Below are 23,219 nucleotides of genomic sequence, written 5' to 3'. Positions count from 1 at the left end.
TGCTAAAGTATGACTTTGGAACTTACATATCTGAACTTTCCAGTCTGTGATTGACAAACACACAAAGTTTTGAAGGAACATAGTTTTCAACAATCTATTTATGGGGTATTCCTGGTGTAGACTATCCATAAGGCCTGTAGCTTCCTCAAGAAAAATCTGCAGGATGTCAGATGCTGTTTTTATTTCTCCATGTGCCATTAAAGCTCATGCTGGTTGCTCCTTTCGAGTTATACATATTACAAATGGACATTCCTCACCAGGAGAATTTTCATAGAAAAATGATTCACATCCACCCCATCGGCATATTTATTGTTTTGCTTCCAAGATGTACCCCAATCAGTCTACCACTTTCCATCTCTACTGCTTACTGTCCTAATCCAAGCCACCATTTCTCACTAGAATCCCACAATAGCTTCCTGTGATTCTACTTTTCCATCTGTCCCCAATCGGTTCATTTCCACATTGTAGGCAGACTCATCAGTTTAAAATATCACAACTACCAGCTTTGAAATTTCTAGTGGCTTCCCATGACAAATCAAATGAAACCCAAACTCTTTATGGAGGCCCAGGAGGCCTGGCCGATCTTGCCCATGCTCACCTCCCTGGCTCCTATCACACGATCCCTGCCCCTTACTCAATGTCCTCCAGCCTCGCTCTGACTTTCTTCCCTCAAGGCAGGTCCTCGCCCTTGCTGGTCGTCTGCCTGAAATAGTCTGATTCTCATTCTTTTCCTGGCCGATCTCCTTGTGATCCAGACCTCTGCCTCCCAGAGGGCAGCCTTCCCTAACCTCCCTGACTAAAAAGACCCTCCCTGCCCTTCCCACTCTCCCTCCTGTACATTTTATTTCTTGCATGGCCCATTTTGTTACTGAAAATGTCATGCTTGTCTATTTGTTTCTTTTCTTAATGTCTGCCTTCTCAGCTGCCTGAACACCCTAAGGAAACAAATATCGTAGTCCTGCCTCTCCTGAATTCCCTGTGACTAGAGCAGTGCCTGGCATAAAATATATGTGCATCAGATAAGTGAATATATAGATAGGTACAGATACATCTTAATATTCATTCAGTAAATATTTTATTGTGTATATGTTCATTTAATATATATTTATATGTTACATATGAATGAATAAATATCCCTGAAGATTCTTTTTCATATCCAGTTTTTGTTGTTGATTTGTTTTTTTTTCATATCCAGTTTTTATCATGACTTGGAATGTTGAGTGATTGGAATAATCATTTCTGATAAGAGTAGGAGCTGCGCTAGAATAAAGGCCGCAACATAAGTAAACAATAAAGGATTTTGTCTCTTTCCTGTATCTTACTGCAAGTTGAATGTAGTTGGAATGACATGTAGAATTACCATACTCCTTGGTGAAATGCATCCAAGAACAGTGATATGTATGTGTGTGGTTTTGAATGTATTTTTCATGTACCTTATTTAAAAGGGTTTTACTAAAAAATTAAAATAAAATAAAATAAAATATTAAAATAAAAGGGATTTACTACTCTAAACTCTAAGCTGTAGTCCAAAGTTCTCATGCCTGTACTGAAACCACACATATCCTTTGATTTTAGTGCTGGGGTCTTTGGATTTTTCTTTCTTAACTCTCCTTTCTCCTCATATATAACACACTTTTAAGATGGCTTCAAGAAAAATGAACATCTGGAGTGACCATGTTAAGTTCTGAAGTTAAGTTTTACATAGATAGATTTATCTGTGGCCTAACAAATTAGATATTTCTACTTCCTCCTAGGAGAACTCCTCCTTCTATTTTTTATACATATTTGCATTCGCAAAGTATTTTTTTTCAGCACTCACTGGGTAACAGGCACCATGCTCACCTCTCATATTAAAATAACTAATGAGACTGAGCCTACTTGGGTCTCTTAGTCTGACATATCATCTGTGGGATGACTTCTTATGCTGGAGCCTTGGGATTCTTCCCCACTCTGTCTCCGGCCATAGTCACTCCAGGAAAGGGTGATGCTAACATTTTTATGGTGTGTTTCAGCAACTTGGAAGTATATACAGTATACTGGCTGCAATCTTGAATGTCGGCAACATTGAATTTTCTTCTGTAGCAACTGAACACCAGATTGACAAGAGCCACATTTCCAGTCATGCAGCTCTGGAGAACTGTGAGTATTATTATCTTCTCTTCAAAATTGAACTCTTGAAAAGTGTCTAATGAAATACTGTAAGTGTCTTATAAGGATAATTTCAAGCAATTGTACTTTTCTGGAATCCTAAAAATGAAAACTCTAATTCAATTTGTGTAAAATGAAGTTTATGAAGTCCAATATTTAAAACAGATCATCATGCCTACAAATTAACTGATTACTGCAGAAAGCCTTTCTAAAGACAGGCTTTCATGACTATTTTAGGAGCTATTTACATTTCAGTGTAAAAACACAGAATATTCCATTAAAATTTAGTAAACTGATCTGAAAACAGTTAAAATTATTATTTTATAAACTTAGCATCTCTATAATTTTGTAAGTAATAAAGACTTGTATATTTATTTTCATACTGGATGGATTTTATACTCATTCATCCTGATTTTATGATCATTTTCTATATAAGAAGAGTGCATCATGGGATTTGCTTCAGATCAGCTTTTTTTCTCTAACTAGCAGAGTTTGATGAATTATTATAATAACTTAAGATTTTCCACTTAGCTTCTGATGGCATAGCTTTTTTTTTATATAGGAGGTGCCCAATTTAAAAAATTTTTTGATATAAACATAAACCCCCATAATTCCAGATTTGTTATAAGTTTCATTCATAACCTAAGGAATCATGATACAAATTTATATATTTTTCTGATTTATACTTAATCAGGATCAGAATGAGATGTTTTAGGGTAATTTCAGAGGACTAGATACCAACCGTCCCAGTCTGGACCTGTCCCCGGAGCCCTATCATCTCTATCCCACTGTGTCTCTGGAACCAGTTTGGTAAAAGGACTGAGGTTGTCATGTAATGATTGGCATGGACCTGGGAACATATTCTGATTTTTCATATTTAAAGTTAGTTATTGGCACAGAAGGTATTAGATTGATTTTATTTATGTATGTATTTATTTATTTATTTTCTGAGCCATAGAGATCCCTCCAACCCATGATGAACTGGGCATAGATAGATCAGCATAGATCCCAGACTGAACTTTGTTCAGCACATCTAGTATTTTTTGGCGACCTTGAGCCAGTAGCTCCAGGCTGATCTATAGCTCCCAGCAATCCTCAGTTATCAGAAATGGAAGGAAAAACAAAAACAGAAAACTACAATGATAGATTCAGATCTCACCATTGTCATAACTGGAAGAGTTATCAGCCATGAATAGAATGATTTACAACAGAGATATGTTGTAGATATGAGTGTATACTACCAAACTAAGAAATGACTTTGATAATCGAGAACCTATTTCTGTATAGAAGGAGGCAATCATATGGGTCACAGAAGGTTAGTATTAATATGAATGTCATTATAATTCAATAAAGCACTTTCTGGAATAGCCATTCATGGAAAATAGAAATTTTGCTAACTTACTTAAAATGGTTTATAATTAAAGTTGCAAGGAATTATCTCCACACCAAGGCCATGTTTTGAGATGGTTTTGCAGGTGCATTGTTTAAATCAGGCACCAGTTCTATCTATTCAATCTTATAAATATCTCTTGAATCTGATCACTTCTCTTTATCTCCATCATCATCATTCTCACTAAAGACAATATCACTTATTGAGCTAAGAGACCTCCCCATTGTTCATTCTGTATCAATTCTTGAACTTTTCCAGGCCATTCTCCACAGTTCATTCAGAAACCACTTACACATGTACCAGTGGGTTCTCTGAATTTCCCTCTCCCCCTGCTTGTTACTCTCTCCCTCTCCTTTTATCTTCCCACTTAAATTTCTTAATTAGCTTCCCATTCCTTCTGGATAAAGATGATCAAAATTAAGTTTGTCTTACAAGGTATTATACTTAGCATTATATTCCCAAGTAATTTTAATGCTTGGCATGTTGTAAACACTCAGTAAATATATGTCAATAAATAAACAACGTAGGAGTAGAAATAGGCATATTAATCAATGGGAGACACTATCCAGAAATGGCATTACAAGTCCATAGGGAGTCAGTGTTGTAGAGACTGTGAACTAGCTAGCCATTTGAGTGGGGGAGGGGGATTTCAAATTCTTGTCATACACCATATACCAAAATAAATTCCAAGCCTATAACAATTTAAATGCAAAAACACCATAAAAAGTGCTAATCCTGAGATGAGAAAAGACTTGAAGAATTTTATGTGCAAAAAATCAAAAGCAGAAAGGATTTTTAAATGCATATTTGGCCACATAAAACTTCAAATCCTTTCATACTAATACAAGAAAAATAAATGAAATTGTAATACAAGTGAGAAGTGAGAGAAAATATTTGCAACATATACATAAGCAATATGTGTGACTTATAAAGAGCTCTTCTAAATTGATTAGGAAAATTAAATATATCAATGACAAAAGGCAGTTTATAAAATAAAACCACAAATTACTAATAAAAATGTGTAAAGAAGAAAAGTATTTAGCTTCACTAAGAGTCAGTTAAAAACAAATTGAAAAACAGACTTTTTTTTCCTATCAAATTGGCCATTTTCAAAAGTAATCTGTGGTGTCCATGAAATTGCATTGAAATTACTGGTTTTTACTTGACTGATGATAATATAATTGGTTCAGAGTTTTCAAAGAGCAGCTAAATAGTGTACATCAAAAGGCTTAAATATGTTTATATACTCTGACCCAGTTGCTGAACTTAGGCAATTTATGCTAAGACAATAATACAAAACAGGAACAGTTTCATGCCCCAAATATTTATCCCAGCATTCTTTATAATTATGAACATATGGAAACACCCTAATCATCCAACAATGTAAAAATTATTCATATGATATATAGCAGAATTTTATATAGCAAATTAAAATTGTTTATAAGCAATATTTAACAAAATGAGAAATTCTTAAGATATTATATTAAGATAAAATACATATGCAGAATAGTGGCAATAAACATCCCTAAAAGGAAAGGAATGCAGAATGTTAACCTCAAAGTAAGATTTCTGCAGTGAGCTTCTTTACTTCTGCAATCTGAAAAAAGTTCTAGTAATGTTCAATGATTTTAGTCACATAGTCAAGAAATAGCTTGTCCCAAATGCTAAAGGTAAATTCAGAATGTTGAAAGTAATTTGAAAGGAGAACAACTGATTTTAAAAAATAGTCTATCATGTAAGTTTGCATTAAAGATATTTATTGTATTAAAAAATGAATATTTTTATTCACTGAATTTCAGTATTATTCATTTAAAATTCCTGTGATATTTAATTATCATTAAATATGAATATATGTTCCAGGCATCACATTGTAACAAAATTTAATCATTGAAATACATAACTGAGAAGTAGTGTGCTAAAAATATATATATGAATGTCAACATAAGGTTTGTGCTTTTTTGATTCAATATTGCAGAAGTTACATAAAATACTTTTGTTTGGGTGTACCCCTGAAGTCTAAGTAAACTTCCAATTAATTTCTACATTTTGTGGGGCACCTGGGTGGCCCAGTGGTTGAGTGTTTGCCTTTGGCTCAGGTTGTGATCCTGGGGTCCGGGATGGAGTCCTGCATCAAGCTCCCCAGAAGGAGCCTGCTTCTCCCTCTGCCTGTGTCTCTGCCTCTCTCTGTGTGTCTCTCATGAATAAATAAATAAAATCTTTTAAAAAATTCTACATTTTGAAAATGTGTATATAATAATGGTGTCCAAATTATCCCAAATTTATTCATCATGCTTTTAAATTATTTAACATAATTCAGTGGAATTGTGTTTGGCGTTACATAAACAACCACTGGCTTGTACAAATGTATTCCCCCTGTCAGCCAGTTTAGTTTGGGTTGTGCTATATTATTATATTATACAGCAGCCTACATTTGACCAGTCAAATAGAGAAAAATGATTGGAGCCAGGACTACTACTGGCTATTTATAATTTACATTATAAATTCTTCACATATTTATTTCAAGTCATTTGAAGAAGGTAAACTAAGATGCTTTCATTCAATGGGAAGTTACTTCATTGCCAGAACTTTTTCTAACAACACATCTGTTTATTTTACTTTTCTTTTTTTTTAGCTGCTTCTCTGCTTTGCATTCAGGCAGATGAGCTACAAGAAGCTCTTACCTCCCACTGTGTGGTCACTAGAGGAGAAACAATTATACGACCCAATACCGTAGAAAAAGCCACCGATGTCCGAGATGCTATGGCTAAAACTTTATATGGGCGTCTCTTTAGTTGGATAGTCAATCGTATTAACAGCTTGTTGAAGCATGGCACATCACCAAGGTAAACATTCTTATGGAAACATTTTTTTCCCAAATGTCAGATGATATAAATCTGTTTTCCAATTTACTGATTTATGTATGAGTCCCTCTGAAGTTGTTTTTAATTCTTATTATTTAATTGCTAAAGTTCTCTGCTTTATTTCCTACTAGCACTTTATTGGGCCAGATAGCTACAAAATTTTTAAAGTCCTGGGACTTTATTTAAAACTAAAATATTTTTTTAAAAAATAATAAAATAGTATTTATTTGCATTTTAAAGTACTTTACTACAAAATAAATTCAAATGTATTTATATCTTTCTCCAGGTTACCATTTATTCTATATTAAATAACTATGAATGAATAACTCAAAAGTAAATAACAATTCTTTAAAAGAGGTAAAATATTTTTAGCAAGATGTTTTAATTATCCTATAGTGAAAGACTAAATAAAGATAATCTTACACAGAAGTTATGCTTCTCTGCTATAGTGTTTATTGAACATATTTTTGCCATGTCTGAAAGGCTGGCCAGGTTTTCCCTGTGATTCATGAGTGAGTTAGGGCTGCGATCTAGAACCCATGAACCCACAGGAAAAAGTATAGGAGCTATTTCCATAATACCAAATATGTATCTTTTACATATTAAAATTAATGTTACCTACTTTAATTTTATATTCTATGAAGAGATTTTTCACTCTGTGTCTTGGCAGTATTTTCTTAGCTAAATCACAAAAGTAAAACTCTAAGATACCCTGCCTTACTTTCCCTCTTAAGAAACTAAATAAGAACTCAAAATAATGCCTTTTTAATTTTCTAGTGGGAATGATGATGAACTGAGCATTGGCATTCTGGATATATTTGGCTTTGAAAATTTCAAAAAAAATTCCTTTGAGCAGCTGTGCATTAACATTGCAAATGAACAAATTCAGTATTATTTCAATCAACATGTGTTCACTTGGGAACAGGTAAGTCAAAGGTACTATAAAGATGCATGCATGTGTGTGTTATACACAGAATTGTACTAATGAAGCAGGACTTAAATCATCGATTTCAAGCCTTAAATATATAGACAAAGGAAAGATTTTCTTTTCTGCATGATCATAATTAAAACAAAAACAAAACCAGAAAACAAGTATGAATTTGGTGTGTCTTGAAGCATGACCTTGAATGCCCTCCATCTAAAATCAATGCACCCTTTTGCAAAACTTAGCAAGTCTGAGGCTTGTAAACAAAGAAGTTTCTTTGGAAATTTAAGTAAGCAGATGTGTCCAACTGTTTCTCTTTCTGTAAACTGCATAGCTGAAATTCTGTATGAAATTTAAATATCCATCTAAAATGCGTTAAAACTTCAGAATTCTGGTAACTAGGCAACAGAACACAAGATAATGGGTTTGATGCAAATGCCACAAAACGGCAATTTTGTCCGGGTACAGCATGTAATTTATGATTCTGCTTCAAAAATCAGAGACTTACTTGAATTGCATTTGGCAAAGCTGTAGTATTAAAATTACTTCGACTCTTTCGTCAGGTCTAAAAGAAACGGTCATATTTTTTATCATTTAGTATGTCATTGGTCTCCCTTTAATAATATTAAATTGTTTTGTGCTTATGATTAGAACTGAAGTTTTTTTTTAAGTTGGAGATAAGGCAGAGGTACATAAACCTCTTTTGATTCCAAATATTTAGGTTTGTTGAGGATTTGCTTTAAAATTGCATTTTGAAAACACTGGTAGCAAAGGAAAACATTTAAATCTTGACATTTCTTAGGCCAGAAAAGGGACAAAAATGTGAGATTTTTATCTGTGTTTGCACAGCTCTCATCTAGCCCAGGATCTGGTCTATCAAATATCCATTCCTTTTCTTCTTTCTCCGTCTCTGGCTTTGTCTCTGTCTCCCTCTCTCCCTTCTCTCTGCTCCCTCCCTTAGTGCCATCCCTCAGTCTAGATAAATAATGAAATCTTTAAAAATCATTAAAAACAAAAGCCCTTCCCCAACCTGCTTATCTCTCAGCCATGGCCTCTGTCATCCCTTCACAGCCAAATTTCTTGAAATCATATTCAGTATTCATTGCACTGCATTGATTTCTTCTCCATCTGAGTACCCTGAGTCTGTAGCATCTGGCTCTGACCTCAGCCATCCTACTGGAATGGGCCTTGCTGATCTCATCCGTCATTATTAGTATCAGAAACATTTTAGTCTCTACATAATAAGCCTTTCTGTAATTTCCAACCCTGTTGACAGATTCTCATTTCTGGAGAGTCCCTCCTTTGGCATCCCAAATACCAGTACCATCTCCTGTATCATGCCATAAATAAGTAGTTCTCAACTCCAGCTGCATATTAGAATGACTTGGTTATCTTTGTCAAATCCCAGTGCCCAGACCCTGTCCCAGAGCAGTTAAAACAGATCTCTTGGGATGAGACCCAGGCATCAAGGTCTTTTAAAGTTTCCCAGTCTGTTCCAATGCACAGCCAAGGCTGAGAATCACTGTCCTAAATGCTAACTTATGCTCAGTAAGAAAAATCATGTTTCCATTATTTCAATCATCCCCTTCATTATAGTGATGCCCAAGCCCTCATCTCCCACTCCCCATCTTTTTTAACTCCTTGCCTCCATTTAAGACAGCTTCCAGAACTTTATCCAGAATTGAACTTGTCACCTTTCTCTCTTATACTCTTCTTCAGTGAGTGACATCTCTGTCCACCCACTTACTCAAGCCAAAAATGTCATGTTGCCTTTCATTTCTCATTACTGAAATCAAGAAAATTAGTGAGACTTATTCACATACCTACCTCCTCTATACTCCAGTAAAAATATTTGGTTTATAATTTTGCCTTTCTTACAAGGCTGCAAACTCCTTGAGGTCATTTTGTATCTTCAGAGTCTGATGTACAGCAAGTGCTCGATAAATATTTATTAAATTAATATCTATCTTGCTTTAATGCCTCACAGTGTTCACAGAATCCATTCTAACCAGAGCCTGAAACAAGTAAATTTTGTTTGTCTATTTGTTTAGACTTTCTGATAGGGATCTATTAGGATTATCTCCTTTATAGGACTGGCTGCATCTTCACATATTTCCCATCTGATGAATTAGCAGCTTGTGTTGGTAGATCTCTGTGTTTCTTCTCTTTGGGGGGTTGAAGTTAGAACCTACTTTTTTTGGAACTAGTCTTTAAACCAATGTCCATATCTTTCAATAATTATTTGCTTTTCACTTCTTTTAGGGTATTATAGTTTACAGTCCACTTTGATAGCTTTGAATTTTATCCATGATCCTAATGCTCTTAATGCTTTTTGCCCTTGGGCTTGCTGCAAATGAAACTATTCTGGAAGGCTCTTTTAAATATCCTTGAGAGGCTTTCAAGACAAAACAACTCAAAATTGCCCCCAACATATTAAACTTTCAACTGGAATCCAGGATTATACAAAGTAGTTTGAGGAATTAAGGCCATTCATAATCCTTTCAAGCGCCTTCCTAAGGTAACTACCCCAAGAATCCTTGCTTCATAATCTTACAGACCACTGAGTGATCAGATCGATGAATATGTGATCCACTGGATATGGGATTAGTCAGTGATTGTTTTGATATTAACATGTGGGTGCCCATGTTTTGTTTTGTTTTGTTTTCTCACTCTGTCACTTCTGTGTGAATGCAAAAATTGTATCTCAGAAATGCTACCTATAGCTATGTATATTACCTATCGCAGGTAGAGAATGCACTTATTCGGATTTCTATAAATGAGAAACAGCTATTAAGACAAATCATTAATTAAAGTCATGGTCACACTTTCCTTTTCATCATAGGTTTGACCTGAGAGCTCCTTGATTTAATAAAGCCATTATTGCTTATCAGTAGGACATATTATTATCAGTTTCACAGACGTTCAAGCAATCTGGGCAGTCAGAGCAAGAAACAACTCTCTGGCAACACCTTCACAAAAGAAACAATTTCTGGTTCTATTTAAACCAACAAACATTATCTTTACAGACAGTCCTACAACATTGGAATATAAATAAAGGTTTGCTGAAAGGCTTTCCTTATTTCGCTCAAGTTCAGTTGACATGTAATATATAGGGGGACACTCCAGCAAAGTTGGTTATGAAGGTATTTTAAATATTGCTTTCCCATTACTTTCTTTTTGTGTGTGTGTTAATAGCATAATTTGAGAGAACCTGAGCCAGGTGTGCAAGGCCAGCTCTATGCTGTTTTTTTTTCTTAGAACCTTTTTCCACCCAGCGTGGAGCCCAAAGCAGGGCTTGAATTCACAGCACCAAGATCAAGACCTGAGCTGAAGAGTCAGACACTTAACCAGCTGAGCCACCCAGGCTCCCCCCACCCATTAAAACAATAATCAGTACACTATAGTAAAACATTTTTAGTGAAGGAGTTTATGGTACTGATTTAATCCATAGTTTGCTGGGTGGATAGTGTTAAATAATACATAGCTCCTGAAATTTTTCTGGAGTTTGATGTTTCATAATATGTGAAGCTTCCATACTTTTCCAGCATTAGAAGAAACAATATATATATATATATATATATATATATATATATATATATATATACATATATATATATATATATATAATTTAGGCATTTATAATTTTCTGTCAGTTTCATTAGTTCATTTGCCAGCCTCCTCTATTACATTTGCATTAGCATTTTTTTAATGATTTTATTTATTTATACATGAGAGATACAGAGAGAGGCAGAGATATAGGCAGAGGGGCAGGACTCAATAGGGACTCATAGGCGGGACTCAATCCAAGGACCCGGGGATCATGACCTGAGCCAAAGTTAGTTGCTCAACCACTGAGCTACCCAGGCACTCCACATTAGCATTATTTTGATGCACACTATTTGCTCCCATATCTCTCAAAAAACTTTAGGTTAGCAGCTTAAAGAGTAGCAGACAAGTAACCACATTCCTGATAAGGGAGACATCTTTTTTACAATAGCCTCCATACTGAATCTCCACACTGACTGTGTAGCCAAGATTTTGCTTTTATTTGGTTGTTTTTGTTTGTTTTCTAGCTTTCTTCCAAGTGAGAGAGAGCACAACAGTAATCAAAGTGTGATAGAAAGCTTGACATTCTCTTCACGTTAGACTCATGCTGATGCTGTAGTGGTGGGTTTTGTCCTTTCTTTTAATTACACTATGGTGTAATCATTGTGGTGTAGAACATACAGAGGAAATGAACCCCACTTTCTGGAAGTTTGTTTCACATCAAGGGGAATGAACAACCAGCCATTGATGAGTCACCAATGGGCATGAGTTTGAGTTGGAAAAAATGCCATTATTCTTTAGGACCATTATGCACCCAGCACATAAATATCCAACAAAGTGTTATTCTAGAATTCTGAAGATTCACTCTACTTGTTTACACTCCTACTCATATCTAGGAGCTATTAATATTTGTTCTGTACAGGCATAAGCTGTTACATATATCACTTATATATCCACCCATGGGTCTAGAATTAAAAGTTAGAAGTCATTTTATAAGCAGGAAACCATTTACAGCACATAACGCAAACAATAACTGCAATTATGGCTCGGGCTTTTCTTGCAGAAAGTGATGTGTATGACTTTCATCTCCAGCTGTTCACATCCTAAAGTTTGAGGCTTTTCAGATTTTGAATATGGGCTCCAACTCATAATTTGTGGCAATTTCAAAGACCAAAAATTCATTCATTATACAGTATCTACAATTTCAACTTTTTTTTACATTACAAAGTAAAAAGAATTAGTCATCTGATAAAAAAAAATGTAGGTAATTCAAAATAGACCCTTTATAAATGACTTTAAATTGTTTTGCTTGCAAAGTGTGAAATTTTATTTCATATCCAAATTTCTTCCCTATTAAACAAACCATTGTGTACAGTGGTGGTAGCATTTGTCTTATTTTAGCTCTCCAAGTGATAAATGGCATTTTATAGGCATTTTCTTTAAGTATTAAAACAGCCATGCATTTAAGAAACCCTTGATACAGCAAAGGGCGACTGGGTGGCTCAGTCACCTAGTCTTTGACTTCAGCTCAGGTCATGATCTCGGGACTGTGGGATCCAGCCATGCGTCAGGCTCCACACTCAGTAGGGAGTCTTCTTGTCCCTTGTCCTCTCCCTGTGCCCCTTACCTCTCTTGTGCTCTCTTTCTCTCAAATACATAAAGCTAAAAAAAAAAAAAAAAAGGAAGAAAGGAAGAAACTCTTGATACAACAAATCTTGCTTTTTAAATGCTCATCCAAGTTTTGGGTTACTGTTTGAGATCACGTACAAGTGTTCCTTAAACTTCTTGCATACTAAGTGAGTATGGAAGTTGATATCCAGGTGATTGGATGTGTGTAGAGCATACCTACAGCATCTCCCATGTGGTCCTCTCCTGCTGGCTCTTTGCCGGCAGCGTCCTATGCTCCCATGTTCCCATCATCCCTTGCCCTACACCTGTGCTACACACAATGTGTTTCTCTTTTATAAGTGAAGTTGAGTCAGTACCTTTAATGTGATGTGGGGATTTGTGTTACTTACTTTGATAATTAGGTATAGTTTTAAGACATTTAAAAAATATTTTCATTATGATATAAAGTAATTTTAAAGAAATACATAACAGTGAGCATAGATCCATTCAATTACTATAGTTTTCCTCATGTCAGGTTAGAGCATAGTTTTGACAAGATGAAATAAAAAATTTTTTGGGTAAAAAATGTGACGGGGGGGATAAATAGTTTAAGGTGAAAGAAATCTTGGTATATAAAAAAACTACATTTCTGAATTCCTGATTGAAATTCCTCCTTATCCTAAGCCAATACCTGTCACCTGTCAGTAGAATATAAATTTATAAGATCTTTTTGGCTTTTGAAGAGTTTTCAAGAATGGGTATCATACACAAAAAGTGGCTAGATTAAAATGTTCATCTTAACATACTTTTTTCACTATAAGAAAAATACTCAACTCACCTTGAGTAGCGATAGCACCCTAAATCCTAGATTTTCAACCTTCAAAATGTTTTTCCTAGAATGAAGATGATTAGAATGAGTAACTTCTCAATGGTTTCTTTCCACCGTAGGCAGTTTCTGTAAATGTGTACACTCATATGAGCAGTTGGTGAGTCGGAATTCTTTTGCTAAAAGGCAGGCATCAGGGAATAAATGTGTTTATGTGGCTTCTTTCCCCTGCACATGTTCTGTCAACAGAATGTTTATGCATTCACTCATTAAGTTTCACAACACATTCAGGCAATTGGGGCATTTTGAAATCTTTCAGATAGAAGAAACCTAAGTAGAACATCTATATGTCATAGATAAAAGTGACGCCTTGGGACTTGCTCAAAGGCTGATGAAACAAACCAGGGCCAGAATCTGCATCTTCTGGTATGTATCATAGGTTCTTCTCACAAATGAACAAATAAACAAAGTTGAGAAGAACCAGGGACCTAACAAAATAACCTCTCATGCAGAAGAAAAAGGTGCTCTGTTGATTTGAAAGAAAGGAAATAAGAAGAAAAGGAGGAAGGAAGGAAAAGAGAAATAGAGATAGAGACAGGCTTTCACATGGAAGACCAAAGGGTATCCACATAAAGTGGGAAAGAAGGAAACAAGTGGGGAGAGCATTAGCACTGGAGCAGGCAGCAGTGATAGCAGAGCCTGGGGTGCTGGAGAAGGCAGAAACCACCTAAAAAGAAGGATGTAGAACTACAGATGGAACAGTTGAAAAAGAAATAGAGTACCAGCAAAGAAATCCTAGAATGTAACATCAGAGTTAGAAAAGCAGAGAGACTCTATGCTGTGCCCTCAAGGACAGGGACTCTTCCTTTTTGTCTTTATTTCTACCTTTTCTAGGCTCACCTTCTTCTAAACATACACACAACAAGTAGTCCACAAATGTTTGAGGAATGTCTGCATATGGTATCTTCTACAGTGGTATATCCAGAGTGCCATAAACCTAGGGGAATTCCTAATACCATCTCTTGATATAAATCCTATATCAAATGCACTGTTCTTCTAAAAATAGAAGAGATACTACTTTATAACTTCCAAACAGCAAACACAAGCACATAAATGTTGAGAATCATCTATACCAGCTATTAAAATATTTCTAGACTCTAAAATACCTGAAACTATGGAGCAGTGTCAAGTGATAGACTTACCTATATGAGAGAGAGAGATAGGACTTCATTTCAGAGGCAGAGGTTTAGTGAAAGACTCCATTGGACCCTGTCACTCTGTATGCCCATCTTTTATAAAAGAAAAATGTCATTTGAGCCAAATACCTTGATTGAAACCTTGGTGATTTCAGGAAAATCTTTTTGAAGCTTCATACTTAGATAAAACTATCAGATAGTAGAAAATACTCTCCTATGGTATAATAATGAGGTGGTGTTTTGGGGGATTAGGTAGGAACTGACTTTTACATGGTGATGCAGTCTGCCTGTTTTCACAAATATGTGGGAATTAAACAATGTATTCCTGGACTACCAGTGGGTCAAATGGAATTGGAAAGAAAGATCAAAGACTATCTTGATGGACACTGAGGCTCCTTCCACAGTTTGTTTTTGTTTTAAAATTTTATTTATTTATTTATTCATGAGAGACACACAGACAGAGAGAGGCAGAGACACAGGCAGAGGGAGAAGCAGGCTCCATGCAGGAGCCTGACGTGGGACTCGATCCCGGGTCTCCAGGATCAGGCCCTGGGCTGAAGGCAGCGCTAAACCACTGAGCCATCTGGGCTGCCCCACAGTTTGGCTATTGTGGACATTGCTGCTATAAACATCGGGGTGCAGGTGTCCCGGCGTTTCATTGCATCTGAAAGATGCATGGATAAAGAAGATGTGGTTTATGTATACAATGGAATATTACTCAGACATTAGAAATGAGAAATACCCACCATTTGCTTGGACGTGGATGGAACTGGAGGGTATTATGCTGAGTGAAATAAGTCAATCGGAGAAGGACAAACATTATATGTTCTCATTTATTTGGGGAATATAAATAATAGTGAAAGGGAATAGAAGGGAAGGGAGAAGAAATGGGTAGGAAATATTAGAAAGGGAAACAGAACATAAAGACTCCTAACTCTGGGAAACGAACTAGGGGTGGTGGAAGGGGAGGAGGGCGGGGGGTGGGGGTGAATGGGTGACGGGCACTGAGGGGGGCACTTGACGGGATGAGCACTGGGTGTTATTCTGTATGTTGGCAAATTGAACACCAATAAAAAATAAATTTATTATTTAAAAAAAAGAAACTATGAGAAAAATACAAAATGAAAAAAAAAAGACTATCTTGAGACAAATGGAAATGAAAACACCACATGCCAAAACTCAAGGGATGCAGCAAAGGCAGTTCTAAGTGGGATGTTTGTAACAAAAAACACATACATTAAGGAAAAGAAAAAGAAAGGTCTCAAATAAACAGATTTAGCTTTATACCTCAATGAACTAGAAGAAGAAATAAGCTAAGCCCAACATTAGAAGGAAAGAAATAAAGATCAGAGCAGACATAAATGAAATGGAGACTAAAAAGACAATAGAAAAGAACAGTCAAGCCAGGATCTGTGGTTTTTTAAAAAAATAAATAAAATTGATGAACCTTCAGGTAGACTAACCAAGAAAAAAAGAGAGAAAACTGACATAATTCTGATCTCTGGCTTCCTGAATCTTCAGCAACGTCGCAACTGACGGTGATGTGATGCTATCTCTGAGCCCAAGAAGAAGTTATGTTTATTATTATCTGTTTCAGAGTGATAACACTCCTCATAGTAGCTGGCAGGTATTGTGTAATGTGTACTAACCAGAGATCTGCTTTATTTCCCCTCCAAACTGTCCTCTTAAGTAGTTGAAGATCTAATCAAAGAAATGCAAATACAGCAATACGCTATCATTTTCTCCTATTGAAAATATCAGAAAAAGTTTTTTAATGAGAATATTCAATGCTGGTGAGGATGCAGTGAGCTAGGAGTGTGTATGCAGTGCTGATTAGGAAGCACATTGCTGCAAGAATTTTAAAAAAATCTATCTAGAAATGATCATCAGAGCCTATGAAACGTTTCCAAGTTGACAAGCTAATCTGTCCTAAAGATAATCCAAAATACAGAAAAACTTGGTGCACAAAGATGTACATCAGAGCACTATTTAAAGTAATAAAGAGGGGGCACCAGTCTCATTCAGCTGGTGGAGCATGCAACTCTTCATCTTGGGATCATGAGTTCAAGCCCCATGTTGGGTGTAGATATGATTTAAAAAAAATAAAAAAAGAAATAAAATAGTTAAAGAAGGAATCTAAAATGTCCCCAGGTAAGAGAATGGAATATAAAGCTACAGGATATAATCTCAGGTAGCCATTCAAATAATGTTCATGAAAAAAATATATATATATTTTTAAGATTGTATTTATTTATTCATGAGAGACACAGAGAGAGCAGTAGAGACACAGGCAGAGGGAGAAGCAGGCTCCATGCAGGGAACCCGATGTGGGACTCAATGCCGGGACTCCAGGATCACACCCTGAGCCAAAGGCAGACACTCGACCGCTGAGCCACCCAGGCGTCCTGAAAATATATTCATTACATGTTCTCCATTCCATTTTGTCAAAGGGAATAAAGTTAAAACTGAATAAATAGTATGATTTTACATGAGCATCTATTACATTTATAATCAGAAGCTCAGGATTATGCATGTGCACATGATTTATAGTTTTCACCACAGTCTTCCTCTCATTAGAAAGAGCTTTTCAAAATGATTTTTAACAAAAGGAATCCAGAAAGCTCATGTATTTGTTTGTTGGGGCTGCCATAAGGTATCACAGACTGCGGAGCTTCAAACTGCCTCCTGGACTCATAGATAGCTGCCTTTCTCCCTGTGACCTTATGTGGCTTTTACTCTATGCAGTCACTTCCCTGGGGTCTCTTCCTCTTCTTATAAAAAAAAAAAAAAAAAAAAAAACATCCTGTGGAATTCCAGCCTTGCGCTTATGGCCTCATTTGGCCTTAATTACCTCTCTAATGGCCCTATCTCCAAATGTCATCACACTGGATATAAGGGCTTCAACGTATAAGCTTGGTTTGGGGTGGGGGGGGGGACACTGTTCAGTCCTTAACACGCAATCATTTATTTAACCTGCTCAGGTCTCCCTAGATAGAGTTAAGTAATAGGTGAGTAAAAGTGCTTGTCCTCTTGGAGTTCCCATTCTAACAAGAGAGGGAGACTAATCCAGTAAAAATGCTAGAAATGCTGTGAAAGAATTTAAAACATGGTGGGAGGGATAGAGCATGACCAACTGAGGAAGGGGGTTGCTGAATTAGTCTGGGCCATGGGGGAAGGTGTCTCTGAGAAGGTGAGAGTTCAGCCTCTGTTGTGTGACAGATTGTGCCAAGGGGTCAAAGGTAACATTCCCCGCCACCACCCTTCAAAGCCATGAGGAAGCTTGCAGCCTTTTGGCCTAGGACAACCTCTCTTCCCAGCTGCTGTGTGAGGCTGAGGACACAATGCTGTCATGAAGACTCTCTCCTGTGGTGAGACTTTCCCTTGTGTTTAGGCCAGAGCTCTGGATGGGGGGCACCTTCATGGGCTTTCTTGCCACTCTGTCCCTTTTTACAGCTAACACTGAAAACCCAATGAAAAATAAGCAAGAGCTTGACTCAGGCATGAAGCTTCCCAACATTTAAGTCTTCCGATTTCCCTCCCTCCTTGATTTATACTTGGATAATTAATCATCTGCCCTTCTCAGAAGGGAACTCAGGCCATCTGAACAGGGCAGTGATTATATATGCTGAACAGCCCTCTATGGCAGTTAATAACTCCACTTATCTTCTGCTTTAAATATATTTTTAACATACAGGGCATAGCAGAGGACTTTCTTAAGAGTTATACATCTTCATTTCTCCACTTAGGCTTAAAAACAAAGTATTTTGAGGTCATAACTGCTATAAAAGTACATAATCTGTTGTTTTAGGCAGTCTCATTTTACTAGAAGGGCTTTATAAATCGTGAGTAATAGCATGTTCTCTCCATTGGTTTGCCTGGAGTACATAATCCTAACAAGTATCTTCAAGGGGAGCCCATTGTTTTGCTAGTTACTCATCTCTGCTCTGTCTGACCTGCCACAAAAGGGTTCTGTGGATTCTGACACAGGCAAATAGAAATGACAAATGCATTGATTTAGATCTTAACCTTGTGTGCTTTCTATACAAAACATACAAAACCTCTTCTGAACTTTGCAGTTGTCACTTAAGCTGTAATATGCTGTCAGCCTGATGTGTCTACTAGTAAAGTGATTCTGGGTCTGTATATTGCTCCCAAGGTAACCTTCAAATGCAAACGCTATGAAACTTCCAGACATTGTTTCCAATTTTATGTACCGGATAAACTAAATGACCTTCAGGTGATCTACCTTTTAGCCTAATGGGCACTGCCAAGTTTTTACGTATTAGTTTTTTGTCTTAAAAATGTACATTTATTTTTACTAGTGACACCCTTGAAATGACATTTCAGTTTCATAAGATTCCAAAATACTGATTAAAAGTTTTGACCCCACCTGCCATTTGCTAACTTCCTCCATGCAGTTGCCAGAAATAAGTTCTCTTCCTCTGAAGTCCTTATATTACATTGTACATACTGTTTATCTAACCTGTGTTACCTTGCATTTTGAATATTCATTTACTAACCTTATCACTCAAGTTAGATCTTAAATCCACTGAGGACAGGGAGTTCTATTAAACATCTCTTTAAAAATAATAATAAAATAAACATCTCTTTATCACCCATCACAGTGCTTTATTATAAGATGTTTAATGAAAATACTTAATGAATTAAAGAATATATTAAAATAATAATGAAGTGGCTCAGTCAGTTAGGTGTCCAACTCTTGGTCTCAGCTCAGGTCTTGGTCTATGGGTTGTGAGTTCAGACCCACCTTGGGCTTCGTGCTGGGCATGGAGCCTATTTTAAGAAAAAAATTTTTAAGTTAAAATAATAATGAAAATAGCCTGTCATTTTAAATTTGTGAGTGGTGCGGGATATTCTCTCCGAGTCCAGGGTTATTTCATACACTTCCTGGTGATAGCTACTTTATTACCCGAGAACCAGTTAGCACCCTGCATGAGAGCATCACTACAAGTCATTGTCCAGGGGTCATGCATGTCCACTTATAGACTGCAGCACTGGGGTGGGGGCACAGTGTGAAGGCAGTCATAGAAACGGAGCAACAACATGATGCTTAGTGCCCCTTTGGTGAAATAGATCAGTAGCATCTGTTTTGTTGGCACCACAATCTTATACTAATTGTTATTCATTGTTTTGGTTTTAGGCAACTTCTAGTATACCCAATGGCAACTGATTATTAATGTACCAGATAGATTTACTTTGTTAGATGGAGATCGTTTCTTCCCCGTGGTAGATGAGACAGTGGGAGATTATAGAGTAAAAAAATCCCAAAGAATTATATATGCTAGTTAAGAGGCAGAACCTCGATATGAACCTTTGTGTTCTTGGCTCTAAATCCACTGATTGTTCCTATGACCTACAACTGTTCGCCCTACTGACAACATAAATGTTATCATGACTGAGAAGTTAACGTTCTTGAGAGATCCATTTCTGAGACTAGATCAAAAGCTTAAATTGGGGGAACTGTAACTCTGAACTATACCTAATTGATATTCTGTAAATTCTGGAGCATAACTCTATTACTGCTCATTATCAACATATTCTCTTGTATTTTGAAAGCCTAAGATGTCTGTCATTCTGGTAGAGACACTAGAAACTTTTTATGATTACCCTGAATTGGCGCTGACTTTAATGAACTGGCAGTTTTGGGGAAAGAAAAATAAAATGATACCCTCAGCTTAAGAGCAATGTCATAGGAAGCAATTTCTTATAATATGTGGAAAATAGAGTTTGGGATAATTACTGTCAAATTACATATCATTCACAAAATTTTTAGTGAATTTTTTCTCTGTCTCATGCCCTGTTATAGAATGAATACCTAAATGAAAATGTTAATGCCAGAGTGATTGAATATGAAGATAACCGGCCCCTCCTAGATCTGTTCCTCCAGAAGCCAATGGGTCTGCTATCCCTACTGGATGAAGAAAGCCGATTTCCCAAGGCTACTGACCAGACTCTTATAGGTGAGTTTTATTTTTTATTTTTATTTTTTTTAATTTTTTATTTTTTTTAATTTTTTATTTTTTTTGTAGGTGAATTTTAAATCAGTATGTCTGCATAGTTTTGTGCTACCGTCATGTAATGCTCTGAATGACTTAAAAAGAACTTTTTTTTTTATTATCTGGGAGAAAATAGCTATCACAAAGCCTGCATATGTAACTTTAAAGAAGAGGCTTTGGGTCTAATATCTGGACTAGCAAATGTTTATAATACGATGAAGTATTTAGTGATGAATTAAACAAGTTTGGATATTGGACTTTTCCTTACATTATGGTAGAGCCTCATTCATAGGATCTTATGTTATAAGTAACCTTAGAAATTATCCAGCACTACCCCACCCCTAAAAAAAGAGATTACCCAGCCCCATATTAGAAATTGGAGGGCAGGGCAAAAGGCCAGCTCTAGAATTTGAAAAGAGATAGCTAATGGGGAGGAAATAAATTCATCTAGTCACTTGTCTAATAGAGGCAAATAGCCTCCAATACCTTAATAGTCTCTAAATTACAGTACATTAATAAATATTCACAATACTCTTGAGTCATCAAAGAAAGCATAAACATATTCATTTTTTTCTATTTGAGAAGGCAAAGATACATATGCTGCATTTAAAAGATTATCATTGAGGGACGCCTAGGTGGCTCAGCAGCTGACTGTCTGCCTTTGACTCAGGGTGTGATCCCGGGATCCAAGATCAATTCCTGCATTGGGCTCCTTGCAGGGAGCCTGTTTCTCTTTCTGCCTATGTCTCTGCCTCTTTCTCTGTGTCTTTCATGAATAAATAAATAAAATATTTTTAAAAATTAAAATTAAATAAAAGATTATCATCTAAAATAGTTAAAAATGTCTTATTCCTTAAAGAATAAAACTTTAGCTTGTTCAGGTAAAAAAAATAAAAACAAAAAAAACCATTTTTTTTAATGTAGAAATACCATATTCTGTAATGGTAAGAGACATTGATTATGTATAATAAATATTTGCAGAAAATTTGGATTCACATTTTCTCTCATTTACTTTGGGTGATGGAGTCTGTTTCTTACCATTAAGTCTGTGATGTTGCTTCCTGCTGACTCACTCACTGGCTTATTCTCTCCTCTAATTGGATAATACTAATAAAAAACAAAATAAGCCCAAAGTTCTGGGGAAAATTGTCACATAGCAATCACCTGATTTTGAAGTTAAATGTCCCTTCAAGGACATGGAGGAAAAAGTACTCTGAAAGTTATAGAACTGTAACTGCCTTAGTGACCCTCCATTCTTCCTATGTAATCACTAATAACTTAGTGCTCCTCTGATAGAAAGGAGAACCAGAATACCAGATTTCTAGGCTCATGGCTCCATATCAGACTGGGTTTCACAAATCTCTCTGATCAGTTAATCTCAGGTAGTTTCCTGACTCAGTAACAGTGGTTCACAAAATGTGGTCCCGAGACCAGAAACAGCCATTACCTGAGAATGTGCTAGAAATGTGATTTCTCGAATTCCCCCAGTGCCCAGACCTACTAAGGCAGAAGCTCTGTGTTAAAATAGGCCCTCTAGGGGGTTCTGTTGCTTGAGGTTAAGAACTGCTACTCTAGGAAAGCCTGGGTAGCTCCGTGGTTGAGCATCTGCCTTCAGCTTAGGTCGTGATCCCAGGGTCCTGGGATCGAGTTCTGCTTTGGGCTCCCTGCAGGCAGCCTGCTTCTCCCTCTGCCTGTGTCTCTGCCTCTCTCTGTCTCTCATGAATAAATAAATAAGATCTTTTTTTAAAAAAAAGAACTGCTCTAAATCATAATGGAATGGTTAAATTGATAATCTTTAGTTTTGTCTCACCATTTATGTTCCAAATCTGCATTTATTAGCTATGTAAAATTGTTTTTTCACTGCACATTGTCCATTTTATGGTGAAAGAGATGATTCTGTCAATCAATACCTTCTGAGGATCTCCTACATGGCTGATATTGGAGTTCAATTTTTTTTCTGTAGAAAAATTTGTTGTTTTTTTTTTTGTTTTTTTTTGTTTTTTTTTTTCTTTTTGTAGAAAAATTTGAAGGTAACCTGAAATCACAGTACTTCTGGAGACCCAAAAGAATGGAACTAAGTTTTGGGATTCACCATTATGCAGGAAAGGTAAGGACTTTGAAGAATTATGACTGAGTTTCTCTTAGTCTTTCCTCAAATAATAATGGTAAACATGAAAATTATGGCCCAAAATATTTAGATGGTTATAATGAGATAGCCATCTGTGTCTGTCCCAATCTGGCCCTGACTCTGTTCTCCAGCTTCCTGTATTCTCTCTGACCCAGTGCCATCCGCTCCCACTCCAGGGCATCTACCTCTAGCAACTATCCTGAAAAGGTTAAAAAAAAAAATCGTCCTCCTATTTTGACAAACACAATGTTACAGTTTTTCTGGAGGAATTTTTGTTAAGAGCCTAAGGAAAAACAAAGAAAAGAAAGAGACAAGCCTCAAAGCATCCATCTTTCTGATCCTAAGATCTGGCTTTGGGTGAGATTGGCTGGCAATGGGAACCTACTTTTTCCTTCTTTTAGTGATAGCTAGGAACCTTTTATATAAACTGCCTTTTTCAGACTAGAGTTTCTTCTCTCTCTACGGCAGCCTTTGTCTCTCCTCCCATCCAACAGAAGAAAGTGACAGATTAGGGGTGTGGTTGGATAATGGAGCTAGCCTAGGTGTGGTTGACTAATGGACTATTCAGCAGTTG

General features: G+C 36.4%; 1 protein-coding gene across 4 annotated transcripts in view; it reads left to right on the top strand.

The window, feature by feature from the left end:
- MYO3A (myosin IIIA) overlaps positions 1 to 23,219 on the top strand; it is a 240,351-nt gene that overhangs the window by 148,970 nt on the left and 68,162 nt on the right. For all 4 annotated transcript variants that reach the window (XR_007403741.1, XM_025463908.3, XM_049096892.1 and 1 more), the window contains 5 exons: positions 2,013 to 2,139; positions 6,171 to 6,381; positions 7,177 to 7,324; positions 20,328 to 20,481; positions 22,536 to 22,624. Coding sequence is in view for 3 of the 4 variants with exons in the window: in XM_025463908.3 (XP_025319693.1) it covers positions 2,013 to 2,139; positions 6,171 to 6,381; positions 7,177 to 7,324; positions 20,328 to 20,481; positions 22,536 to 22,624 (729 nt within the window). In the remaining variant the exon portion in view is untranslated. The remainder of the gene's footprint in view (positions 1 to 2,012; positions 2,140 to 6,170; positions 6,382 to 7,176; positions 7,325 to 20,327; positions 20,482 to 22,535; positions 22,625 to 23,219) is intronic.

This window comes from Canis lupus, chromosome 2, assembly GCF_003254725.2.
Source record: "Canis lupus dingo isolate Sandy chromosome 2, ASM325472v2, whole genome shotgun sequence".
In the NCBI taxonomy this organism is placed as follows: Eukaryota; Metazoa; Chordata; class Mammalia; order Carnivora; family Canidae; genus Canis; species Canis lupus.
This window is presented reverse-complemented; position numbering and strand designations above follow the sequence as displayed.